Source organism: Elaeis guineensis, chromosome 9, assembly GCF_000442705.2.
Source record: "Elaeis guineensis isolate ETL-2024a chromosome 9, EG11, whole genome shotgun sequence".
NCBI lineage: Eukaryota > Viridiplantae > Streptophyta > Magnoliopsida > Arecales > Arecaceae > Elaeis > Elaeis guineensis.
Window position 1 is genome coordinate 66,473,060 of NC_026001.2, and position 12,911 is coordinate 66,485,970.

Sequence of the window (12,911 nt, forward strand, 5' to 3'; positions counted from 1 at the left end):
CGTCGGAGCCCCACCTATCACTAAATGCGGGCCCGGCAGGTTTTATGACAGGGTTTGTTTCGGGGTGTGGAAAATAGGTGGAATGAAGGGTAGCGCAAAAGATAATTATGGCGAATCGGAACAAGCTGCAAGTGCTGCCCAGCAGCGGGTGGATAAACGTGAGCGGAAGGAACCGAATAGCCCTTGGCTTGCCTCAGAATTACCCATATACGCCTACTCGGGCGAATAAAAATAACATCCCGCCACTCACTCGGCCTTCGTGCTGTCAGATATTTTTTTTAAATGCGTTTTAAACCGTTGAATAGAAATCAACGGCTGTGATTGGATGGAGTCCGTAACGGTTCGTTTCCCCATATCGGTAAAAGCGAAGGGAGGGATGGAAAAAGAAAGACGAAGGCCAGAGTCGTAGTTTCGAGGTAAGAAGAAGGCCGTTTTCGGGGGATTAATAAATTAATGGCAATAAATAGGCAGCGGTGAAACCGCTTCGCGGCCATCCTCTTTTATAAATACGTCCCCACCTCCTCTCGTTCCAATTTCTAATTGTGTTCCTTCTGCTCTCTCTCTTCTTTTGGCTTCTCTCTCTTAGGGTTAGCGTTTTTTTCTCTTTTTCGTTGCGTGGGACGGCGATGGCGCAGGAGGGAGAGGGGAACGGAGCGGTGCCGGCGGCGGCGAGCATCGTTGCGTTCAAGCCGCAGCTACTGGTGCCGGCGATGAAGGCCGACGAGGCGGTGCAGTTCTACAAGGAGGCTTTCGGGGCAGAGGAGCTGAAGCGGATGAACCACCCCAAGCGCAAGGCCGAGCAGGAAGCCCCCCTCATCCTATGCGCCGAGCTCAAGATTGGCTCCTCCTTTCTCCTCGTCTGCGACCAGACCGAGGACGACTTTGCTGCAGGGTAAGACTCTCAGATCCGACTCTTTTCCTCTGTTTTCTCCCTGGAATAAGCCGAGATCTAAGTCATTTGGTTCGTTCTCGCTGATTTAGTGGGGCGGGGGTCGTTTTCCGGGTGGAGACGGAGGACGTGGAGGGGGCCGTGGCGAAGGCTGTGAAGGCGGGAGGGGTGCTGCAAGGGGAGATCACGGAGGAGGAGAGTGGGTGCGGCTGGGGGCTCCTTGGAAAGGTGAAGGATCCCTTCGGCGTCGTCTGGTACGTTGCGTCCACCGCCAAGAAGTGCTCCCCGGCCGAGGCCTAGGTCTCCATCGATTCTCTCCTTAAAGAACGGAACGGAACTGACTCTTTTACCTAGTTTTCCTTGTTATTGCTAGTAGTAAAACAGTAGTTCTTAACTAGTTCTAAGTACTTGGATACTTAATCATGACAGTGCTTCCTTTTAATTAAAGACATTATTAAGGTGGTCGTTACGGTCGCCGTTAAGTTTGACGGTGTTTGACGGTTGCGGATGTTGCAGTTGGTTTAGATTTTGCTGGGAAATTGGAAAAGACCGACCTCCATGTGCCGATTTCCACCCTTATACGTATCTCTCTTTTATGGTCTCTATATGATTTCCTCTAATCTCCCTAATTAACCGTTTAATAATGGTTTCTATATCTGCTTTTGATTTGATGTAATGATGTTTAGTTTGTCTTTATTTATTCTTATTCCCTGGGCTATTTGGACGAGGTGGAGCTTTTGCAGTTAAAGGCTTCGAAGAAGGCAAAGGTTCTCCGTGGAGTAATCGCAGAGTACTGGCGTTTTGATATTTTTTTTGTGAGCTACTGGGATTAAATAATGATTGTGGAAGCTCTTGTCTTGTCTCTGGATTTTCTTTTGTTTTTTAATACTGGGTTGACTGAACGAGTGGTTTGAAAGTCTAGGAACGAGTGGTTTGAAAGTATTGGGGGTATCATATTGGTGGCCTTCTGGATAGATGAGGATGGATGTTTTATTTCCTTTGTCCTGATTTTCTTATGTATATTATGGAATATATTTATTTTGCAGAGATTAGTGTCTTGTTTGCTGTTGTGAGGAAATTATGTACCTTGTTGTAGCCCACAGATCATGCCTTATATGTGATTGTGTATCCAGGCGTGTAAGGAGGTATTCCATTTATGCGTACACGCAAGGAGTATCCAGTCTGTGTCGTCGTTAATTAGTTAATTTGTGAATCCTCAAAAAAAAAAAATTATGTTGTTAGGTGTATTTAATGTTACGACTGAACATAATTTTTCATCAGATTTTTTTTTAAAGATGGTGGCATTAGAAAGAGGACGTGTGTTTTTGCAGTATTTTTGTTCTCAAAGGAGTGTTCAACGGAATTGATTTCGATCATTTTCTCCGACATCATTTTTTTTTTCTATTAGATTTTCATCCGATGCCTCTCCGCAAAGCATTCATCAGGCGATTCACGATCTCTACGGTCAGATCTCAGGTTCGATCTCATCTTCAATTTTCAGGCTCTTTCTCCTCCGGCAATGGCGGTCGGTGCGAAGCAATTCGATCTGCTGGTTCAGCAGGTCAGGGGTCTCACTGAAGTGGTGCAGGTCATACAACAGCAACAACAGTCGCAGACGTCGGTGTGGTTGGAGAGAACGTCGTCGGAATTTCAAAATCCAGCGGTAGGGCGGGTCATTTGAGTCAGTCGTCTCGTTTTTTCTGAAAAGATATTCGAGAGTAGAGAGTCTTCAGTCTGATCACGATTTTACTTCCGGAGGATCTTTATCTTCATTCTATCTGAAAATCCTTGAAACCCGCAGTCGAGAGGACTTCCTGGATCGAAGGCTTCAAGAGATGAATCGATGGATCGAAGAATTTCGTCATGCTCTTCCTGTTTATGGTGAGGACATCTGTATCGATATTTCCTTCTCTCAAATGATTATGCAGGAACTGATCCTGTCAAATTTTAAGCTCTTTCAATTCGAAAGCTATAATGGGACCTCGGATTCGGTCGATCATTGGAGGTCTTTCGAACAATGATGCTGCTTCATGGCCGCCAGACGTCATTCTGTGTCGAGCTTTTCCATCCATCTGAAGGGATGAGCCATCAGTAAGGAACTGGTATTCGGTATTGAAGTCGGGTACCATCTTTTCTTTTGATCAGATGAGCCACCAGTTCGCGGTTCATTTTGTTAGCAGCCGGCGTCTCCGGAGAGGTTTGGAGTCCCTCATCAACATCAAGCAAAGGGAGGGAGAATCCATCCGAGCTTACGTCAACCGTTTCAACGTCGCTGCGTTGGAGGTCCGGAACTTAGACCAATCAGTCGCGATGGCCGCTCTGAAAAATGGCTTTCAGAAGAACGACCTTCTGTTCTCCTTGGAAAAGAAGTATCCCAGGGATTTTGTCGATTTGCTGGCTCGGGTCGAAGGATATGCTTGAGCAGAAGAAGCTTTCAAGATGAAAGATGAGGAGATCGTGAGAGAGCGGCGGGCGGGAGACTCGAGCAAGCCCGCAGTTGAAAAAAGATCGGGTGAAGTTCGGCCATGCTCTCGAACACCTTTCGAGCACAGGCGTGTCCGGACTCCTCCCCGAGCTCGTAAACAGAGAAGCTCAGACCGTCGAGTTCGGCGAGGCTCTCATCCCGGGAGATTCCATAGCTACGTCCTCTCAACGCATCGAAAATTCAAGTGCTGATGGAGTTAGGGAGCAGCTCCCAAGGTCGGAGAGGATGCGCTCGCATTCTGAAAAGCGCAATCCAAACAAATTCTACTTCTATCATCGTGACCACGGCCACGATACGGAGGAGTGTATTCAGCTCCGAGACGAGATCGAGGAGCTCATCAGACGAGGTCGGCTCGACAGATTCATTCGATGCCGATCTGAAGGAAGAGAAGATCGGTCTAGGGTCCTGCCGCAGCCGAAACTCCCAAGGAGGGAGGAGCAGCCAGAAGATCGGCTTTCAATTGGGATTATCAACTCCGTCTCGGGAGAACCTCGGCGGGGAGCAGACCTTTCGCAGTTATAGGGTTCGAAAAATCTACGAATGTATTACCAACAACTTTGTCCTGAATAAAAATTTTCTTCATATTTGCGTATTTTTTCTTTTGATATGAGCTTATTACGACGGGAGATAACTCCCCATACAAACGAAATTAAGCGCGTTAGGAACAGGAGGAGAACCTCGTCCTAACATGGGCAAAATCGAAGGTCCGATTTCTTAAAGATCGGATAGGGAGAGAGGTTCTTACAACGGCCCTTATGTGCTCCCACAGGCTTGTTAGGAACAGGAGGAGAACCTCATCCTAACATGAGCAAAGTCGAAGATCGATTTTTTAAAAATCGAATGGGGGAAGAGGCCCTTACAACGGCCTTATGTGCCCCAACAGTCCTGTTAGGAACAGGAGGAGAACCTCGTCCTAACATGAGCAAAGTCGAAGGTCCGATTTCTTAAAGACCGGATGGGGGGAGAGGCCCTTACAACGGCTCTTATGTGCCCCCACAGCCTTGTTAGGAACAAGAGAAGAATCTTGTCCTAATATAAGCAAAGTCAAAGATTCGGTTTTCTAAAGATCGGATGGGGGGAGAGGTCCTCATAACGGCCCATATGTACCCCCACAGCCTTGTTAGGAACAGGAGGAGAACTTCGTCCTAACATGAGCAAAGTCGAAGGTCCAATTTTCTAAAGATCGGATGGGGGAGAGACCCTCACAACGGCTCTTATGTTCCCCCACAGCCTTGTTAGGAATAGGAGGAGAATCTCGTCCTAACATGAGCAAAGTCGAAGGCCCGATTTCTTAAAGATCAGATGGGGGGAGAGGTCCTCACAATGGCTCTGATGTGCCCCCACAGCCTTGTTAGGAACAGGAGGAGAACCTCGTCCTGACACGAGCTGAAACCGACTGTCGGGAATAAGGGAAGGATCTCGTCCCGACGCAAACAAAGACTCGGTTGATCGACAAGGAGGAAAGCTTCTTCAAAGACTCCTCCACACTCTCACGACCTCGTCAAGAGCAGAAGGAAGACCCTCACTCAAACACAGAAGAAAAGGGGAGACGAAAAGAAAAAGTGACGAACTACACCGGCGATAGGTGAAAAATGAACTATATCAAAGGCATAAGGGATCTCGTCTCGACGAGAGAGAAAATTCTTATCGAAAATCTCTAGTCCCTAAGGGTAAATCGACACGGTGATGATCGGGAACCTTCAAACTACGTCGGCAACGAACAAGATGGAAGACAAAAGAAGTTCGGTGAATGACGACTCAAAGCAAGAACCGACGAGGGACTACAAACTACGTCGATGCCAAACAAGACGGAAGACAAATAGAGTTTGGTAAACAACCATTTAATACCAGAATAGACAAGGTAATTGACAATTTCATTTTCATTTTGTTGGTGAAGTACACGTCGCAAAGCCTTAAAGGCTAAAAAAAAAAGAAAAAAGAAAAAGAGGCTCTAAGGAAGCCCAATTTCTTCCGACTTTGAGCTCTTGGTTCCGGCCCTTGCTATGGATTGCTCAAATTTTCGACTTCCTCTTCTAGTTCCATCTTTTTCAGCAGCATATCCTGGAACATCCGATGGAATCGTCGGTACTCGTCCTCTGACTCTCGAAGTCTCCTCCTCAAGACCTCGGACTCCGCCTCAGTATCCTTGACTGCTGCTGCTTGTGGACCAGCTGAACTTTCAGCCACCGTAATTCGGCTTCCTCCCATCTAAAGGCTACAGACAGTTTCGCCATAGTCCCCCTCAAGGAGCAAAGCTTGTCAGAACCTTGTGCAGGGACAGGCTGGACTCTCTCGGACAGCCGCCTCTGAAGGCGGGCAACTTCGTCAGTTGCCGTCTGGAGCTCCTTCAGTAGTCCTCTACTTGTCTGCTTCAGCCGACTCGATAGGCGTCGTAAGTCGCCTCGGCATCCTGCAGCTGTTCTTGAAGGTCGGAGAACCTCTTCGACCAGTCTTGGTCGCGGTCAGTCTGGACTGTGAGCCAGGACGAGCTCCCTTCCAGTCGGTCGATCTTCTTCCGTGCGGCCGCCAGCTCGACTTTAAGGGAGTTGATCTTGGAAGCCAGAGTCTAAGATCGATCGCTGGCACGTTTCCAGAGTTCCTCAAGCTCCGTAATGAAGTTGGCTTTCTTTTTGATGTATTTCATGAAACTTTTTTGTGGAGGTCCTGAAAGCAAGTAGCCTCTGCGGTGGCCTCTGAATGGCTCTCCTTCAGTCGGTGAAGTTCGTCTTCCAGCTTTTTGGATTTTCTTGTCAACCGACGAACTTCTCTTTGGAGGTCTCGTATCATCAACTTCAAGGGAATACCCTCCGATAGGGAAAGCTTCGACAGGACACTGTCGTTGGAGGACAAGAGTGCCACGACTCAAATTAATGTAAGAAGACAAAAAGAAGGAAAAGAATACAAAAAAAGGGGGGAGGGACCCTCCGTAAAGACGAATCTGGCTTCATTGATCAACTAAATTTCAAGTACAAGAGAATGAAGAAAAAATCACCACAAAGGAAAAGTACAAAATTAAGGTTTCGGACCTCTGGGGCAGAAGTAGAGGGGGTCGGTGTCCTCGAAAGATCGTCAGCGGCGGTCACGGCAGTCGACGAGGTCCCGGCTAGAAGAGGACCGGCAGCGACTTCGGATGGTCCGGCTTCATCATCGGACGTCTCTTCAGGAAGCCGAGATCCAACTCGGGAAACCTCCCAGCCACCTTCTCTTGGCATAGTTCGAACCCCTTGATGAAGGCGTCCTGGCCGAACTGGACCTTCAGATTCTCCATCTCGGGGGAGGCTTTGAACTCCTCCATTGCTCGAGCCCTTGCCTCCGAGATCAGAGACGGAATCTGCGCTTTCAACTCGAAAACCTGCTCCTTCAACTCGGAGACCTGTTCCCTTAATGCGGAGACCTCGGCCTCAGCCTTCCCTCTCTCCTCTTCTAAGGCGGTCCTCAGATCGGACGAGGTTTGTCCTTCTTTTCCAGCGCCTCTTGGAGGCTTAGGACCTCGGCATCTTTTCCTCAAGGCGGGCGGCCCCGGCTAGGCGACCCTCTTCTGCCCAAGCTGCTCCTTCTTGGCGATCTTCGCCGCCTCGATGTTGGCGACGAGCTAGTGTCCAATCTGCAAGAAGGGTCGGGGAATCGACATAAGGGCTGAAGAATAAATTAAAGAAGTAGGAAGAAGGAAAGGATGAGTTAACTTACTTCGAGGAAAGATCCCAGAGAGTCCCAGACCCGCAGCTCGGGATCGGCGAGGACGATCCGCTCAACTACCTCGGGCAGAATGCATCCTTCGACCAGCTTCTTTATTAAGTCCCTGTTATTGAAGGGATTTTTCCCCAGTCTTCCTCAGGGCCGCCGGCACCCTCGGCGGCAGCCCTGCGACTGCGACTCCTCCGGGCCAGGGTCTTCTTTCTCCTCCTCCCTTCGGCCCCGGGTGCCCCCTCGGGACGAACTTCCGAAATGGGACCCTCGACCGGGGGGCCCTGTGAAGGAGCTCGGGGAACTTCCGATTCGGCGTCGGAAGGGGCTTCGACGGCGAGGGCATCGGAGTGGGCACGGTCGAGCTTGTCCCTTCTGTCTTAGCTTTCTTCACCGACCCCGAAGTTGAGGCGTCTTTTCTCTTGTGGGTCTTGAGATCTTGGGCTAACCTCCGAGCCACGCTTGCATCCATGTCTGTGATAAAAGAAAATCAGCATGGCTCCGAAGTGGAACAGGAAGAAGGGGAAGCAAAAAAAAAAAAGAAAGAAAAAAAAAAGAGAGAGAGAGATACCGGCAGGGTTAAGGGGGCTCAGGCCAACGTTGAACAAAAATTATTCCCTCAGAAGGTTGGGGAGGAGGGGGCTTGATAGGCCTCGAGCTTTTTGGAGGCCTCGAGGTCGTCCCTTTCCAGAGTAGAAGCCCGACGGACGGAATCCCTCAGGGAGCCCCAAGGGAGTAATCCTAGCTCCAAGGTCGGGCATCGGACATAGAAGAACTTCTCCTTCCAGTTATGGATAGAAGAGGGGGCGCCTTTCAGCAACCCCTTTCTACTGAACTGGGGGGAGAAGTACCACCAATCTTTTACCGAGGGATGGCGCTTGAAGGTGTAGAAGTTCCTAAACAAAGAAAGAGTCGGTCGAACTTTGGCTAAACTACAAAGAGAAAGAAACCTTATCAAAAATCTAAAGGAGTTCGGCACGATGGAAACTAGAGAAATATTCAGAAAATGAAAGAGAGCAACGACAAAAGACGGCAGCGGAAGCCGAAGTCCGGCATGGAAGGCCTCCTGGTACAGACAGAAGCGGTCGGGAGGAGGGGCGTTAGCCCGATCAGATGGCCCGAAAAGCTCCAGCTCGTACTCCGGAGGAACTCCATACTGAATCTTATCAGTGAGAGTTCGTCCGGAGTCAAGGAGCCGGGGATGGTGTCCGACGCAAAGGCCAGACAGGGTTCGGTCCTAGCTATGGGTTTGTCTACGGTATCAGTACTATGGGAACTGGGGCTGACGAACTCCTAGAACTGCTAGAAGAGGAGATATCAGAGGACATTTTGGATCAAATGGAAGCCACAAAAATCCCAGAAAATTGAAAAAAATAGCAAAAAGATCCTCGAGAAAGCTAAACGAACAGAATACGAAGAAAAAAGAACGGGAAAACGTCAGGAAGTTTCGAAACTGACCTAGATTGACCCCAGGAGTGCAGGGAGACGGCAAGGATGATGGAGGTCGACCCGGAGGATGCCTAAGGTCGGGAAGGATGCTAGAGGAAGCTGGAGCTCTCGGGGAAGAAGAGGGGAACCGAGGGATTCTCTCAAGTAAGGTGGAACCCCTGAAGGAGGAGAACGTGTTTAAATAGACCCCGGGATCTGGTGCAATAATGATTGCAGATCTCCTCTGGTCAGTCTGCACTCGCCGCGTGTCCCACTCACCTCGATAGATTGTTGGAAACGGTTGGCAGCTGACAGAGTTATTATTACGCTGTACCTAGAGCCACGCCCCGACGGAAATTTCAAAAAGAAGAAACCTTTTTCGAAAAGGCTCCAGTACCAGTGTGTCGAATGTCAAAATATCTGACAACCGTCGAGTACAGAAATCGAGGAGAGCAGCTTCGGTCGTGAGAATTTTTTTGTACTTCATTCGGAACCTGAACTCGAAGTAGGGGGACTGGTGTTGGGTATAAAATACCCCTCCGACCGAAGTTTGTAAAAGACTGATCCTTCGGGGCTCTTCCGGCTCCCGACCTTGTATGTGGCGCCTCTCCAAACTCCCTCGGCCGTCCGGACTTCTTCGACAATGAACTTCTGCATTCATCCACCAGGCCACCCCAAAGGCCCTCAGGGTCCCACTGTTAACCGACCTTCTACAGCAACCGACTACCCCCCAACTTCTTTCGGGCTTCGTTAGCATCCGAGCTTCCCCGACAACGAGATTTCTATAGTAACCAGACTCCTTCCAAGTTTCTACGGCAGTCGACCACCTTCCGGATCCTGATAGAGTTCCTGCGAGAGCCGAACTTCTACTACGAACGGTCTACTCCGAACTCTTACAGCGGGCTGTCTATCCCAGACGTCTACTGTAAGCAAATTTCATTCAAGCCTCTACTATAAATAAATTTCTTTCGAACTTCTACTACAGGTAGACTTCACCCGAGCTACTCTGTAGCGAGTGGGCTCTGGACGAGCTTCTATAGCGGGACACTACTCCGAGCTTCCACGACAACTGGTCCTTGCCCGAGCTCCTACAATAAGCAGCCCCCTTTCGACCTCTCGCGAGAATCGAAGCCCATCCGAACTTCTCCAGCGGATGGATTCCAGACGAGCTTCTATGACGAACGAGCTCCAGCAACTAGGTCCCTGCGATAGCCGATCGCCTCCGATGTCTTCCGAACCTCCCCAGCGCTATCCGAAGTCCATCACCGGCCGACCTCCCACCAGGCTCCCCATAAAATCGAACTTTTCCGGCGGACAATCTTCGGATGAGCTTTCGCATCAGATAAATTTCAGACGGACTTCTCCGGACTTCATCAACAAAAATCTCCGTCCGAGCTCCTACAGTAGGTGACTCCTGCTTGAAATGTCAGCACCCCAAATGTCCGACAACAGTAGATTCGTCAGCGACCTCGGAACATCCGAGCCTCTCCTAGAACGACGATGTAAAGAGCCATTCTGCTCCATCAGGCATCCCAATCGGGCTTCAGCCGACGGATCCAAACTCTCTGGCAAGCCACAACAAGGGTCACTACCTTACTCCACTCGCTGCAACGGATTCCATGCGGTTCCATCACTCTCTGACAAGCCACGACAAGAGCCGCCATCCTGCTCCACTCGCTGCAATGGATTCTATGCAGCTCCACCTCTCTCTGGCAAGTCCCAACAACGGACACCACTCACTCTCCGCAACAAGCTCCACGTGGCCCTGAACGACCTTTGACGCCACTACTCTCCGTAACAAACTCCATGCGACTTTGAGCGGTCCACTACCAGACGGTTACAGACGTCACTATCGGTCAGTTACACCCTCCGTCTATAAATAAAGACCTCCAGATACGTTCTTCTCTAAGCTGGTAACTCTATCTCGAAATTCTGCCAAAATTTTTGCTCGAGCACTCTATTTCTGTTGAAGCAGAGTATTGACTTGAGCGTCGGAGGATCTTGCCGGAGCACCTCCAACTCCGGTTTAGACTTTCTTTGCAGGTCCCGGTGCCGGCCGCGATCATCCCAGCTCCAGCTTCTCCGACTTCGACGAAATTCTGCACCAACAGATGGCAATTGGTAGGACCAACCAAACGTGGGTTGGATAGATAGATAGGGGTCAAAAATCCATCAGTTGGATCAAAGTTTTATTTATTAAATGGATAAAAAAAATCTGAATCTGACTATTTTATTAAATAAGTATCTAATTTGATTTAGAGAAATGTTGAATCAATGGGTTAAGCTTTATTCTAGAGAGAGTCCATTGGCATGTTGTCCCTAAACAATGTTACGCCTCCAGTCTGAGATCGCGAACAGGAGGTCGCGGCAACAGCCGTATATTTATGAAAAAATCTCTCCATAAGCATGCAAGGTATCTCATCACGATATCAATGCATCACAATGAAATAAATTTAAATAATTATTATTTAATTTTAATTTAAATAATTAAATTAAATATTTTATATTCAATAAAATTTTATTAAAAATAAAATAATAGATCTAAGATCAATGAAGTTGACAATGTTAAATCTCGTCTCTAAAAGCTCTATTTTAATTTTTTTTTCGTGTTCGTAATTAATTATCTGAATCTGAAAAATAAAGAGAAAGATAATGAGTTAGACAGTTCAGTAAGTAACAAATATCTCAATTAGATATTTCAGATATTATAAAATTTTCAAGAACAATGCTGTAAATAAATATATTTCATGCAGATTTTATACAAATTTAATTTTTTTAAATATTTACATATCATAAATCTGATTCGATTCAAAATACTCGTAACTCAACAACCTCGATTATGACCAATGTTTAATCCCCATTGGCGGGGTTCATTGAATACTAGCGTATAACCTCCACTAGCAGGGTCTACAAACACCAGTGCACAACTCTCACTGGCAAGGTCTATTAAATACCAGCGCACAACTCTCACTGGTAGGATCCACTGAGTACCAACGTATAATCCTCATTGGCGGAGCTCACTGAAACATAGTTAGGTTAAGAGCATAAATTCGATCTGTATCAAAATATTTTTGTATCATAACAAATCATAATTTTTCACTGAACATGTGCATAATCGATGAACCATAATATTTCAAAAGTATTTTTTTTTAAAACATAATTTCATAAATCATGCATAATTTTAAAGAATAATTATTTATTTTTAGAATAAATATGAAATATCTCGAGAAGATGATTCATTACTTACCTTTCACAGAGTATGAATGAATAGATCGACTGACTTCTAGGAGATTCTTTAGTGCCTATTATCCAAAATTATATTCTTACATTAATTTAAATTCAAAATTAAATCTAAACAAATTCCAAATCAAAACCTCACTTGTAATCGGACTCTTCTCTAAACTCGATCAAAATCATCAAAATGAAGCCTTTTACTACGCTAATCTTAGAAGGATAACTTTGGAGAGAGAAATCCATCAAGAGAAAAATAATCTAGAGAGAAAAAATTTTAGAGAGAGAAAGTAGAGAGAGAAAGTTCAATTTTAGAGAGAGAAAGTAAGGGTTCAACCTGCAGAAAGAGAGAGAAACTCTCTCTTATTTTTATTTTATTATTTATTTATTTTTTTCTTTTCTTTTCTTTTTTTTTTCTTTTTTCTTTTATTTTTATTTTTTTCCTTTTATTTTTTTCTTTTTCTTTTCTTTTTCCTTTTTCTTTTCTTTTTCCTTTTTCCTCTTCTTTTTCTTTTTTTCTTTTTTTCTTTTTCTTCTACTTCTTCCCGTGGCCTCCCCTAGGTGAAAAAAAATGAAACAGGGGACTGAATGGTCCCCTCATATGGTTGGCCGATTGACGATCGGCCGGCACGAAAATGGCCGACAGCTGGAGGAGAGCGCACCGCCATCCCAAGGGACCCAAATCGGTGGCCGGCGATGACCACCGACGTCCGAAAATAAAAAAAAATTGAAACCTCTCCCACAATAAAATTCGATGATTTCGATCACCGACGAGCGTGCACACCGGCACGGAAAGGAAGGGAGAGAAGAGAGGAAGAGAACCATATGCTTACCTCGAGCTCTGGCGACCTCTCCGACGAGGAATTGCGGTGGGCACGGTGATGGTTTTCCCCGAGCGATTTCCGACAATCTTCGTCATTTCGCTCCAGGATTCTTTGGTAGGAAGAAGGGAGAAGGATCTCACCCTTAAATAGAGCCGGAGGAGAGGAGTTTGACTCCTCTCCGATGAGGTTTCGGACTCCGATTAGGAGCCGATCGGGAGAAGAAGACTCCCTGCAGGAGTCTTCTTCATTTTTTTTTATGGGCTGGGTTTAAGGCCTAATGGGCCGGATGTTACAATCTTTCCTCCTAAAAATAAATTTCATCTTCGAAATTTTTCTTACCTGTCACCATTGCATTAGAAGCCTGTGCGTT

The 12,911-nt window shown here is 47.0% G+C and overlaps 1 protein-coding gene across 1 annotated transcript; it reads left to right on the top strand.

Moving 5' to 3' along the window:
• The first annotated feature begins 519 nt into the window (after window positions 1–519).
• LOC105036614 (uncharacterized protein At5g48480) lies at window positions 520–1,468 on the top strand. Its single transcript, XM_010912366.4, has 2 exons — window positions 520–892; window positions 982–1,468. Exons 1-2 carry the CDS (start codon window positions 627–629, stop codon window positions 1,187–1,189), a joined length of 474 nt encoding a protein of 157 aa, XP_010910668.1. The 5' UTR covers window positions 520–626; the 3' UTR covers window positions 1,190–1,468.
• The last annotated feature ends 11,443 nt before the right edge of the window (window positions 1,469–12,911 follow it).